This window comes from Kogia breviceps, chromosome 1, assembly GCF_026419965.1.
Source record: "Kogia breviceps isolate mKogBre1 chromosome 1, mKogBre1 haplotype 1, whole genome shotgun sequence".
In the NCBI taxonomy this organism is placed as follows: Eukaryota; Metazoa; Chordata; class Mammalia; order Artiodactyla; family Physeteridae; genus Kogia; species Kogia breviceps.
In genome coordinates, this window is record NC_081310.1 from 180623912 (window position 1) to 180638611 (window position 14700).

The following is a 14700-nucleotide window of genomic DNA, read 5'->3' on the forward strand; positions in this document are numbered from 1 at the left end:
CTAGACATAAAGTTAGTTGGTTCACCCGTAGTCCCTAATCACAATAGAGCAACCTCCTTTATAGTTGTTGAAGGAAGTTCTTGAACAGTTCAGGAGTGGTACAAGCTCTGTGTGATGTTACTCTGTACAATATGGACTGAAATAGTGCTAATGAATAGGATTCTTCTATCTGTCAAACTTGAGTTGAATATTTACAGTATTTATCCCAGATGAAATCATTAGGGTCAAGCCTCATGACGGTATCTATTCTGGATGAAGTCATGGAGGTGAAGAGGACACTAGCTGTGAAAGTCTCTTTACTTGATGGTTTATCGGAGTATTACATCAGTTCTTCAGGTGCGTCTCTGCTTTGCCAAATGTAAAGCCTTTACTACAAAGCTGAAAAAATAGTAATACAGAAGCATACTTACGTCTTTCTGCTGTTGCTTATATACAGCAGTAGCTACAGTTTTCTAATAAAATTGGGCTCTTGCTTCAGATCTGTCTTCCTGCAAGTCATTCTTATGACCTTTTATTCAGAATAGGGTAAGCACCCAGAGAATGAATAAGCTGAAGAAGTATAATGTGGTTTCCTAGACATAGATCTTGCGTTTTAAGTTTGCCTATGAGCACAGCTGAGAGCTTAGGAAGTTGCTTCATCTGTGGTTGTAGATCAGTGATGGGTGAAGGTAGAGGTCAGTTGGTACTGACTTTCGAGCGCTTTACCATACCCCTTGCATTCTAGCTTCTTATACTGTCTCTAAAAGTCTCTAAACGCATTATTAGAAGAGTGAGGTATTTCCTACTGCATAGTCTTTCTAAATTTCTGATGCCCAAGTTGTATTCTGTTATTTAGTTTGAAAGACTATACAGTGAGACATGAAATTTCCCCATTTCATTTTTGGAATGTTCTAACTTTTTCCTGGTGATATCTTTCTTTCAGTTATGACATGCACCGATTACGTCCCTCGCTCATCCAATGATTATACCTCACAAATGTATTCTGCAAAGTAAGTAAAGGATAATTATTTCAAAAATCTGTATGCTTTTTCTCTATATTCATTGCAAAATTTAACTTGATATTTAAGTTATTAAGTTGACATTTAACTTATTTTCACCTTTCTTGTTCTTCCCTACTCGAGTTTTTTCATTCCCTCTAAATATAGTCTATGTAACGTCCTTTTACAAAGTTGATGATTGTCTGGAATAGATCACTGTTACCCGGGAGCTTGCTCAAAATGAACAGGCACTGAAAAATGCAAAATATCATTAGTGATGAAAACATATTACTGATTGACCTTTGATCATTCTGTCTTTGCTCTACTTTAATAGAGAGATCAATTTAAAAAGCTAAAGCCAGCCTCAGACTGGGACTTCTCAGCCTAATCTATGTTCAGTTTATTGTTTTAGGAGCGTCCTCAAGAGTAGAACTCGGCTTGAGATTAAACAGGTTTAGTGGGTTGAAGTCATTAAGAGGCAATATTTTGGGCCTCATGGGGTAAGATCAGCATTTAAGGTCCACTGAGTTAATCATCTCCAAGATGAGTAGTTGCAGAACAGTGTGTATATCGAGCCAGCAGTTGTGCATTGATAGAGTGAGCCTACATACATAGATACATACAAGTGTGCTTTATTAAACTGGGATAAATTCTGATGTGCTTACATAGGCAGGGTACATAAAGAACACTCACCTTTGGTAACAGAGGTGAGTGATATGTATGGGTATGTTATAAAAAGAAACCTTTTTCCTTTTGAATATTGCGTCAGTTAAAAAAATGAGCTAATTGAAAAGTCAACTCAATGAGTTCTCCAAATTCTAACCTGCTATTAACACTAATAGCATTCTTGGGCCAGTCATTTTGATGTGGTTTTCTTCTGTGAAATGACTGAACTCATTCTCTGAGATCATTATGAAGAAGATAAGAAAATAATCTGAGCTTAAAAGATGCTATATAAATGATATTATGATCTTTATCATATCTGGTGGTTAAGCCATTTGAAGTCACTGAGATTTTAAATCATTCCCATGTGATTTGATTAACAGCTACAACCTGAGCTATTTCCTGGTCTCAGATCTGGCTAAGAAGAATAGAAATTTTCAAATTCAGTCTTTTAGGGTCTACCGAGATGTGAATATTGCATGTTCCAAATTCATTCATTCGTTCAAAAAATATTTGTATACCTGCTGTACTCAGGACACCTTATTAGCTATGCCTTCTTTTTCCTTTATAATTTTTTTAAAAATTTATTTTATTTATTTATTTTTGGCTGCTGTGTTGGGTCTTCGTTGCTGCGTGCGGGCCCCCTCCAGCTGCTGTGAGCTGGGGCCACCCCTGGCAGTGGTGTGCGGGCTTCTCACTTTGGCGGCCTCTCCCGTTGCGGAACACGGGCTCCAGGTGGGCGGGCCTCAGCGATTGTGGCTCTCGGGCTCCAGAGCGCAGGCTCGGCAGTTATGGCGCAGGGGCCCAGCCGCTCTGCCACACGTGGGATCCTCCCAGACCAGGGCTCGAACCTGTGTTCCCTGCATTGGCAGGTGGACTCTTAACCACTGCGCCACCAGGGGAGTCCCTATGCCTTCTATCTTAATGCAGACCTCCTTACCACTTAGCTAAAACCATTGCATTTTTTAACTGCCTCTATTTCAAGCACCCTCCGCCATCCATTTTACAAAGAAATGTCAAACTAATCTTTATTAAAGAACAGCTCTGATCTTGTCATTCTTTGCTCAACAATTTCAGTGACTCCCAGTTGAACACTTTTAGCCTCATATTCAAGGTCTTTGCTATCTGTCTTCTTATTCTTTCCCTTAATATAATATGTGCTCCTTGCAGGCTGAAGCCCTTCCTCTGTACCTTTGCCAGAGTTTTTCTCTTTTCCTAAAACACCCTTTCTCTCCCATTTCTGCATATGCTATCTGCTCAGCTCACAGACCATTTCTTTATAGGCTTCCTTCATTTTCTTCTTCCCCAAAACTGAAAAAAAAATCTTTTCCTTTCTGAAACACCCCTTTCCCCCATTGTTTTATTGTTATGATCTATATGGTACATATGACACCTTCTTGCTTATAAGTACAGCATAACTTATCAAATAAAAAAACTGGTATCTAAAAAGTCACTGCATAAAATGTGGCACCATCTTATTCCATGGAAAAAATGACCAGGTCCTCTAGCTAGTTTAAAATCCCTGAAGTTTCACTGTTAAGTTCAAATCTCTAGCTAAACCTGATGTGATTGGCACCAACTAGTGGCAGTGTACTCTGGCTTAAATATCAGTGGCGCAATTCTGTGTCCTGTCTAGAACTTCTTGGATTTTATTAGTTATGTGACTTCTATTTTATAGGCTCGATCTGGGGATATTGGGCCACACCTGTACTCCCTGTTTTCTAATATGGTTGCTTGCCTTTTCTCTGCCAGCCTCACCCTCTTCTCTAAGTCCCACTTTCCCTCTCAGAACTTTAGTTTGGCTCAGAGGGCTAGGTGGAGAATGGAGCCAATTGCCAATCCTGTTCTGTCCAGTTTTCTGTCAGAAAACTAAATATTCTATATTTAGACATAGGGCATAAACGAGTTTAGTCCATACTTGTATCTCACATAGGGCCTTGCATGTGGCACACCACAAATGTTTGAGGCATAGTAACTGGACCTTGGGAGGAAGATATTTGAAACTATTAAATTATCTGTAAAATTGTTTGTTAGGTTAGGTGACAGTAGAACCTGGAAAGGAAAAAGTAATTCTACTTTCTGACCATAGTAAGAGAAATTTTATGTGGCAGGTTAGTCTCCTCATTGCTGATTCTTTGCTGTTAGTGGTATTAGCTATTTCCCCTACTTTTCTCACATGAAAGTTTTTGTTTTCTTGAACTTTTCTAGACCTTATGCACATATCCTCTCAGTTCCTGTTTCGGAAACTGCTTACTCTGGGCAGACTCAGTATCAGCCACTGCAGCAGTCTCAACCCTATGCTGTCTACCCTCAGGCAACCCAAACATATGGACTACCTCCTTTCGGTAAGGCATTCTATGGTGAGCAGTTGCTAAGAATGTTGATTTTATCCCCCAGAAATTTCCATCTTTCCCCCAAAAGCGAGCACGGCTGATCAGGAAGCTGGGAGATGCCACGTTGTTCTTGGCAGAGCACCTGCTCAGGCACAGGTGTGATAGAAGTTGGGTATGCAACTTTCCAGCAGTATATTTGATGCATGTCATATAAAATCATAACTTCTCAACACTCAGTTGTTTATCTGCCATAAGGTAGCTATTTCCAAGATACCAAGCCTTAACTGTAAAACTTGGCATCTTCAAGGGTTTTGAAACTCTTTGAGGAATTACAGTTGATTTGACTTACTTCATATAAAACATGATACCATGACAAATATATTTTGAGGTGGCTAATTTCTTGCTAAAACCAAGTAACCACATATCCAGATGGAATATACCTTATAGTTCCCTGCCCCCCACAACCCCCGCTCTGTTTCGTCAATTTCTCCCTCTCCTTCCCTGCTGCCCCAAACTGATCAGTTGTTGCTCTGCTTGAACCAGAAAGCCGTCTTAGAGGGGGAAATCTCCAGTTTTGTACAACCTTATCATGTGCATAGAGAGTTTTGTTCTTTGGTTTTAGGTATCTTGTACATGAACTATAAATTATAATGATTTACTAGAAGTCAGTTTGAGGTTCTGTGGGCACTTAATATCTATGCTTCTTCTGTGTGTGTGTTAATTGATAGATATTGTCAGTGTGCTTTATTGCCCCTTCCCTGCTTTCCTAGAACTGGTGTCAGAAAATTAAGAAAATACTGTATTTTTAAAAAAATATTCAATATGTTAATAAAATTATAACTGTGTAGCCTTTATTGAAACTAGCTAGGAATTAGAAAACTCTTTTAAACAGATTGCCACAGATTCTGGGTGTTGCTTGCTTTTGGTTTTGAGATTCCTACTTTTCCTGGCCTATTTGGCTACTCTTTTATGATACTGACAGCTTTCTTATCTTGAGGCTTGTTAGCATTCCTTAGCTCCTGATAACTACTAGAAACAAAAATTGGGGGTTATGTTTAATGATAGTGGTAGTTGATAACTTCATGAGAGAAGAGAAACAGAAATGCTCTTGTTTTCCTGTTTGTACACCCATGCCTCGGTGACTGTTGGTATATACTAACATTTTATGTTTCTGATATATTTAACCAGACAAGACTGAGCAGTCCTTTTAGAAGCGGGACTCTGTGAATATGTTTGTGTTTATTTCTTTTTGCATATATTAAAGCTAATTTATCAACAGCTGGCTAACAATAGCTAGCAAGTATAAAGTATTTCACATTTATTTTTACTCTCTGTTTTGATTTAAATTCTTTATTAGAAAGCCAAAAGCTCTTTATGACATTGTTGAACAGTTGATTATTCCTGCTGTTCAGTGTTAAATAAAACTCCTGTTATATCTCTGAACTCAGATTTTGGAATACCTAGCACACTGCCATGTGCATATAGGTCCTAGATATTATGGTATCTTTTATAATCACAGCATTTCCCTCATTTTAAAGAAAGAAAGAAAAATCTGTAAAATAGGTAGATCCCTGTTAAAAACTTGAAGGAAACAGTGTTTATTTTATAAAGTAATATTGGTTATAACAGGCTCTTTTATTAATCTATTTCTGTTTAATAATTGGAGGTGAGGGAAACTTGTTTAATAAGTTTTTCTTATCAGTAATTCAGAGAGAACTGTTCATTAGCTTAATTTGCCTTTGAATGATAGGTATGGCATATTCTCAAATTTTATAAAGGAAATTTTAAGGAAATGTTTATAATACTTTGTGTGTGTTTAATGCTTTTTAAAGTGACTGTATTTTTGAAAGACATTTTCTTATGTTTTAACACATGGCTTCTTTTCTTTTATATCACTCAGATGTAAAACACTCCATTTCTTCCTGTATAGCACAGGGAATTATACCCAATATCTTGTAATAACCTATAATGGAATATAATTTGCAAAAAACAAAAACACTATCACTATACTATACACCTGAAATTAACACAGTATTGTAAATCAACTACACTTCAGTTAAAAAAGGAATCCATTTCTTTTTTTCTTGTGAAGATTTTGGTAATTTTATTATCTTAGTGTTGCCTGTTAGCACTAAAACTAGATTAGCTAGTCTGTTATTTTATTTCAGATGTAAACAGAGCTTTAGAAAATCTTACTGTAATATGGCTGTGTGTTATATATTTATACAGTAATAATAATATATTGTAATAATATTTGCTTACTCCACAAGCAGTATGCTGAGAATGAGTGCTTCACACTTTACATTACTTTCTTATGTAATCCTCAGGACCACCCTGAAAAGTAAGTGGCAGCATTATCCCTTTTTATAGATGAGGAAACAGGCTTAGGAGGATTAAGTGACTAACCTGAGGTCATACAGTTAGTCAATGCCTAGGATTAGAAGTGCACTCCGGTCTGTTTAATTCCAGAAGTGCTCATAAATTTAGGTCTGTATGAAAAAGTTAATCTCAGAGTTGAGTTTGAAATTTAAAAGTTTCCTCCTTTTAAAGAAGTGAGAAAAGACTAGAGGAAATCTAAGAAGCCCATATTATGACTAATCTTTAAAAGTGAAGGAATGGTGGTGGTCATATCTTTTCAGAGCTACATAGAAATCTGGTAAGATGGTAGAATGAGGATTTGAGGTTTAACTTCCAGTGATCTGCATGAATACGTGTGAGAGAAACGGTACTCGTTGGTTTTTAGGGGCTCATAAAAGATTGGCTTAACTGCCATTGTTCTGCCTTCTTTGAAAAGAACTTTAATATGAGATGGAGATTTGACAGTATGTATTAAGAGTCTTAAGGATGTTCATGCCATATCCCTCAGTAACTTTACTTTTAGGAATTTATCCTAGGGAATTAATTAGAGATAACCACAAAAATTTACTACCAAGATATTCATCACAGCATTTTTTTTTTTTCTTTTTCTTGCGGTACGCGGGCCTCTCACTGTTGTGGCCTCTCCTGTTGCGGAGCACAGGCTCCAGACACAGAGGCTCAGCGGCCACTCCGCGGCATGTGGGATCTTCCCAGACTGGGGCATGAACCCGTGTCCCCTGCATCAGCAGGCGGACTCTCAACCACTGCGCCACCAGGGGAGTACACAGCATTATTTATAATAGCAAAAGATTGGAAACAACAGACATATTGAATTGAAAGGTGTATGTTAAATTGCAGTGTATCCATAGAATGGAAAACTGTGTAGCCATTATAAATCATATTCTTAAAGAATATTTAGTGTCTTGAAAAAAGTTTATTATTAATTGAAAAAAGCAGTATGTAAAACTGAAAATACAATATAATATACCAAGTTAGTAGTTTTTTAAAATATGTACATAAAGAATAATTTGGAAGAAAAACTGAATGTTATTAACAGTACAGGCAGTACAGATTTGATCTCAGTTACCAAGGAACCATGCAAAGTGAGGACACAGTTCCAACTTGTACAGGTTTCAGTTAACACAGTCCCATGCAAAAGTGAGAATTGTCTGTATTTTTTTTGTGTGTGATGAGACTATGCAATTTTTTTCTTTTCACTTTCTATATTTTCCCAATTTTCTATAACATACATCTATTTATAGTTAACAAAAGTACTCAGATTAAATTACTTAGTATTTATAAGAGTTCATCCCAGTGAGGTATTAAATCAACAAGATATTCTTTCATGTGTTTTTTTTAGCATTTATATGTACTTCAATTCTTAACCAAACTAATCTTCTCTAAATTTCCACTACTCTGATATATATTACTGCAAAGTGAACTGCTCAGATTAGTTTGGTTAGTGACTAACCAATAGGGGGGAAGTATTTGTGCTGAGAAACTTGGGTAAAGTTTGTGATAAGACCCCACTGTGGGGCAGCAGGAGAACAGCACTCAGAGGCAGACTTCCTTTGCCATTTTTAGATCAGCTGCTGTTCTACATCAGGCTCTTGGTGCTTAAAATGACTTGAGAAAGTCTACTTGTAGGCAAAGAACAGTGGACCAGGAGTCAGGAAGCCAGGATTTCATTTCTTCTTTGCTGCCAGCATTAGTGCTCTACAGTCACACCATTTGGTCATGCTACTTGTTACTCGGAATTCTGGAAAGAGTGCTTTTTTTTTTTTTTTTGCGTTATGCGGGCCTCTCACTGTTGTGGCCTCTCCCGCTGCGGAGCACAGGCTCCGGACGCGCAGGCCCAGCGGCCATGGCTCACGGGCCCAGCCGCTCTGCGGCATGTGGGATCTTCCCAGACCGGGGCACGAACCCGTGTCCCCTGCATCGGCAGGCGGGGTCTCAACCACTGCGCCACCAGGGAAGCCCGGAAAGAGTGCTTTTAAAGGAAGATAGACAGATACACACACACTTAAAGAGCAGGGCTACAGTGATACTGGAGGCAGTGTCCATATTGTCTTTTATTCCTCTATTCTTCATAAAATAATATTCAATAGCTACTTTATGTTTCTGCCCCCAAACATTCAAAACTATCTATTATTTTCTCTACTTGTCTTGGATATTTTGCACTAATTTCTGACCTTATAAGATGGACCAGTTTATAGAAATTTTACATTTTGAAACTTTAAAAATACATACGGAATAATGAGACTAGCAAAACTCTCTCAGTTCATACTATTCTTATTAGTAAGATAGTATTTTAGGACAATGTAATAATAAACATGTTTACAAACCCAACACCTCAGGTTCAGAACCTATTTAGAAAAAAAACACATTGATTACAGTAAATCTGAAAGTTATTGTGACATTGAAAAGGCAAGTTGTTTCTATGTTTCTAAAAAGTGTGATAGTCAACCACCAAGAGTCTTAGCACTAATATTCGAATTTCACATCATAAATGTTTTAAAAAACTACATTCTCAAATATTTTTTATTGTTAAATGTCAGCCATAACAAGGAATTAAGCTGTGGCTTACCTGGGCAAGACAAATCATCATGAACCAAGGGGTGGAGGGGGGTGGAGGGCAACACTCCTAATTTGTGCTAGAGATGTTGGCATTCCTTAATCTCCTCAAATATGTTATTTCATGTGTTTAGTAGGTGAGAAAAGAATATGTCTTTTTTTTTAATGCTTTAGTTTGATAAATTAGAAGTTTGGGATTAACACATACACACTACTGTATATAAAATAGGTAAATAACAAGGACATACTGTATAGCACAGGAAACTATACTAAATATCTTGTAATAATCTATAATGGAAAAGAATCTGAAAAAGTTTTTTTTGTGTGTAGCTAAATCACTTTGCTCTATAGCAGAAACTCACACAACATTGTAAATTAACTATACTTCAATGAAAAAAAAAGTTTGAGACAAGGCAGTTACCATGTTCCACTGTGAACCTTTTAAGATTTTCACATCTCCTTTTACTATTCTTACATTTACTTATCAACAAATTTTACAGATCTGAGTTACACTAAGATATCTGAGTGCCCTGGTGAAGCAGAGGTCCTTATTCTCAAAGCATTATATATTTATAAATTTCTTATCAGATTAAGAGTATATGAAGTGAGGTAATATTGAATTTGAATCTGTGGCTGAGCTTGGTATTCATTTCTTATCTGGAATGTGTTTGATGAATCTTCTTGGGCCTAATTATCAGCTTCAACTATATTGATCCAGTAGCTATAACTATTCAGAGCACAGTGAGGTTTTATTGTTTTGTTTTGTTTTTTAACATCTTTATTGGAGTATAATTGCTTTACAATGGTGTGTTAGTTTCTGCTTTATAACAAAGTGAATCAGCTATACCTATACATATATCCCCATATCTCCTCCCTACAGTAAGGTTTTCAATAGACATTTGCATAGCCAAAATTATGACAAAAACTTGGGGTCTTCCCTGGCAGTCCAGTGGTTAAGACTCTGTGCTCCCAATGCAGGGGGCATGGGTTCGATCCCCAGTTGGGGAATGAAGATGCTGCATGCTGCACAGCGCGGCAAAAAAAAAAAAAATTTATGACAAAAACTCTTCACTCATAAAGGATATCCTTAGGCTGTCATGTAGAGGCAAGCTTTTTTAATGGTTTCCTAGTTTACTGCAAATGAAAAAGGAGATACAGCCAGAAACAGGAGATTGTCAAGAAGTGACAGATCACAGAGAAAAGACAAAGTGATACAAGAGCCTTCAAATCATAGAACTATAATTGAGTTCTACTTAGTACTAAGCAAATGTCTTCACATATTGCAGTAGCCTCTGGGGATCTTTCTGTAATGTACATAGCACAGCACAGTATAGATCTGAGAAAAGGTATGGTCACTATTTCCTCCCTGCTAAGAAGGCAGGAAAGGATATAAGTATATTTTAGAAAGATTGTCACTTAGGAGCATTGTGATAAAAATAAAAGTGAATAGCTATGATGTCTTATCATATGTTCTAACAGGGAAAGATATGTCTCAGTTATTATGTGAAAAAGCAAATTATGAACAGCATGTAACATCCCATTTTTATTAAAAAGAAGAAAAAAAGATTAGTAAACAGAAGAAATCTGAGTGACTCTTATGCAAACTGTGAATAGCGGTTAAGTCTGGATGGTGGGATTATATATGACTTTATTATTTCTAAAAATTAGAAATTATATTTCTGTTAATGTTTTTTAATTTATAAAAGTAAGCAGGTATGTCTTTCCCAATCAGAAGAAATAAAGGTAACAAAATAACCAGCTTAAGAAGGCAGAGAAGTATACATACATTTTAGAAAAATCTGGTGCTTGTTTAATGGGTAAGTGAATTTTAAACGTATGTGGAATGTCGCCTACCTAGACAATGCAGATAAATGATTTATCACTCTACAGGAATGTCAGGCACTCTACAACAATGCTAGGGTGTCAGTAGCCCTTTTTCTGAATGTTGATCAATTTTCCCCAACCATTGAAGTGAACTTACATACATACATATCACTATTGGGTTTTTGACAAGATTTTTGTTTCTATGGCCCCATTCCCCAATTCTTTGAAATTGTATTTGCTTGTGGTATATTACAAGTGGGAGATTCAATAATTTTCTCTTACAAGCAAATTTATTTTTATTTTAAGATTTTGATTTTAAACCTACTGGCTGATATTTGAAAGCATAAACCATGCTCCTCAGTTCCAGTGTTTTGTTTGTAATTGGTCCAATTTATCTGATTCAGGTGCATTGTGGCCAGGTATGAAACCTGAAAGTGGTTTAACTCAGACTCCATCTCCAAGTCAACACAGTGTTCTTACCTGCACTACAGGGTTAACCACAAGCCAGCCAAGCCCAGCACATTATTCTTATCCCATTCAAGGTAAACAGGCATGGTTGTGTGTGTTTTGTTTTTTTGTTTTTTAAAAAATTATTATTGTTTTTTGTTTTTAATCTACCTGTATCTCCAAACATACTGGGTAATATAGGATATTTGCATTTGTGCATGCTTTTTGTGTTAGACAAACTAGAACCTAAGAATGTGGTTCATAAGTAGTTTAAGCCTTTGACTCTGAACTGCTTAATAGAATTGAAGACTCCTCTTTTGCACGTTGGTGTCCAGAAAACCTGTCTAATTTTGTTCTAGTCTGTTCTCAGTGGCATTTTGTCCTGTAAATAAGCAGAAGACTCCATGGGTTAGAGCTTTGCTGACTTCTTGTATGTGAAGTCCAAATAGAATGGAAAGTGAGATTGAGTGCTGCTTTGTGAGATGTGTGCTGCTTTTCTGCTGTGGTTTTTGTTATACCTCCACTCCCATTTACTACTTCTTGGTGAGCTTTTCTCTTGTTCAAAAAATTCAGTGTTGTTTCTATTTTGTGATGCAAAGCATAGCATTAAAGCTTGAACTCTAAACATCTCTGCCTTCCTGAGTTCTTCCTCTAAAAAGTTAGAATTATGACAGGACTATTTGGAATGAAGACAAAGAAACTCAAAAGGCAACTGTGGAGTTAATTCCTTACCCTTCCAAATCCAATGCAGGGAATTCGTCATTGCTCCAAATTGGGAATTAATGTCCATCTACTTGGCTTCTTATCTGCCTCCTTTCTCCTGATTTCTCCCAGCTTTTAAGTATTATTCCTTTTAAAACCGGTCTTAGGTATTCTTAAAATATAAACTTTGATGATGAAAAACTATTTTGATGTAGATTATATTAAACAAAATATTTTGATTTTCAGTATTAACTGTTTTCAATAAAATGATTGAGGACTACTTTTTCTTAGTCTGTTGGGAACAACTGTTTACTACATTCCTAAGACCTTGCTCTGAGCTACCTTTATCTCTTATTGTTTACGGAGTCTCCTCTTAATTATTTTCCCTTCTTTTTATGTTTGTCCACTCCCCCTTCTTTCTTTCTAAAATGGGAACAAACCAGGAGGGAAAAACTCAAGAGCATGGCTTTGTCTTCTCCTCTACCCCCTTTCATTTTTATAAAGTGTTCCTCTACTTTGGTAGGCTTTGGGGTCCAACTACAGGAAAATCTAGTAGGCAAGTGCCTCCTAAACTGATATATCTCTGATGGACTACACCTAGGTCATGAAAGAAAAGCAAGGAGTTCTCTTCCTTTATATTAATAATCCTCTCCCAAGGTGTAGAACCACCACTCGTCTGTACTTGTACCTTGAATTTGAGGAACCTGGTAGCTGTGCTTACTTCTCCCTCTTTGTAAAACAAGAGGAACCACCTTTTGGGGGTCTTTTAAGACCCATTGCTTTAAAAAAGTCATGAAGCTATGCTTTCAACCTCATTTGCCACTGTCCTAATTTCTTACCTTTTAGTACATTTTTTCCCTTTAGATCAATTAACCCAATTTCCTCCATTGTGCTAATAATGATCACTGTTGGTATTTGTTAAGTGCGTATTATGTGCTTAGCATTATTTTAGCAGAGATAGGTGTTACTCATGTAATCACAACACACCTATGAGGGAAGTACTGTCATTAATCTCATTTTAAAGATTTGGCACATAAGACACACAGTAAATAAGTCAAGGATGTAAGCTGGGCAGCCTGACCCCAGCACATGGGTGTAATGTTTATGATTTTCAGTGTAGAAGTCATGGTATCAATATCAACTCCCATAATTGAGAACCTATACTTGCAAGTATTTAAATTCATTTCCCTTCCCTTTTCTGGTTAACCTATTGGCCTGTTATATTGCCATTAGAACTTTGGCAAAGGGTAGAAATTAAGGCAGAAATTAACCATCGAATTATCAATTTTTGCCATTTATTCTGAGAAAAAGTTGGTAGAAAGCAAGTGGTAACAATTGGCTAAAAGGAAATACGGGTATTACTGGCACATTTGAATCACCTGGATTCTCCTCTATCAGTATCACTCTCCTCACCCCCACTTTTCATTTCCTTTAGCACAGATAATTAATGTCAGCTCTCCATGGCCTCATCTTCCCCCCTGTGTAACTACCCAGTCATTCCGCAGAATAAAAACAAGGAGCATTGTATTGATTTTTTTTTTTTTTTTAAGTGGTCAAACAGCAGTGTCCCCTCATCCCCTCCAGAAGCTTTCAACAATTGACAATAGCCGGTCTTCCCGGGGGGAAGTTAGGGAAATTATAGCAAGTTCCACTTTTGGCTTGATCAGCTCTGATCAAAACCTTTTCTTTAGTTTATACTTTAATGCTCATGAAAACCCTTTGATTAAATAGATCTGGCTTCTTTATATCAACCTTTTCCTAGGGTGTCTGTGACTGTGTGGCCCAATCTCTGGTTATTTTCTTCAATTGAGATGATTTAAATAATTAAAATTCAAGTAGCAAAATTAATTTCAGAAATTTCAGAATTAATTTTAACCCAACCTTGAATTTCAGTGAATGTCTTTGGGCTCTGATAGTGTTGGTAACAGACAAGAGTCTTTCATTGACTAGGAGATTTGTTTTGTATTTTAATAGACTTTATTTTATTTTATTTTATTTTTTAAAACATCTTTATTTGAGTATAACTGTTTTACAATAGTGTGTTAGTTTCTCCTTTACAACAAAGTGAATCAGTTATACATATACATATGTTTCCATATCTCTTCCCTCTTGTGTCACCCTCCCTCCCACCCTCCCTATCCCACCCCTCTAAGTGGTCACAAAGCACAGAGGTGAACTCCCTGTGCTATGCGGCAGCTTCCCACTAGCTATCTAATTTACATTTGGTAGTGTATATATGTCCCTGCCACTCTCTCACTTTATTTTTTATTGTAGTTTTAGATTTGTAGAAAAATTGAGCAGATGATACAGAGAGTTACATATCCCCCTACCCTGCACACAGTTTCCCCTATTATTAACATCTCACATTAGAATGGAACATTTGTTAGGATTAATGAACCAATATTGGTACATTATTATTAATTAAATCCTAGGTGTATTTAGATTTCCTTAGTTTTTACCTGATGTCCTTTTCCTGTTCCAGGATCCCATCCAGGACACCACATTTCATTTGATTGTCATGGCTCCTTAGGATTCTCTTGACTGCAGTTTTTCACACTTTGCTTGTTTTTTATAACCTTGACATGCTATTCATGAATCCCACGAGTATTTATTGAGCTTTACCTGTTGTAGGCCGGGTGCTTTGCTAGACGTTGGAGGTGATGAATAAGGTAGTAAGATTCTGCCTTCATGGAGCTTACAGACTAGGAGGGGAGGCAGAAAACAAACAAGTAAATAAATAAATAGGTTTTGAAAAGTGCTCTGAGAGGAAAAAAGAATTGGTTGTTGTGACTGGGAAAACAAGAAAGGAATTAGTTCTAATA

The 14700-nt window shown here is 36.8% G+C and overlaps 1 protein-coding gene across 10 annotated transcripts in view; it reads left to right on the forward strand.

Moving 5' to 3' along the window:
- The window catches only part of EYA3 (EYA transcriptional coactivator and phosphatase 3), a 107588-nt gene that overhangs the window by 55979 nt on the left and 36909 nt on the right, over nt 1–14700 (forward strand). For 7 of the 10 annotated variants that reach the window (XM_059036184.2, XM_067013801.1, XM_067013788.1 and 4 more), the window contains 3 exons: nt 923–989; nt 3849–3985; nt 11134–11271. In XM_059036184.2, the coding sequence (XP_058892167.1) occupies nt 923–989; nt 3849–3985; nt 11134–11271 (342 nt within the window). The remainder of the gene's footprint in view (nt 1–922; nt 990–3848; nt 3986–11133; nt 11272–14700) is intronic. The other 3 variants (XM_067013820.1, XM_067013829.1, XM_067013814.1) reach the window with 1 other exon arrangement.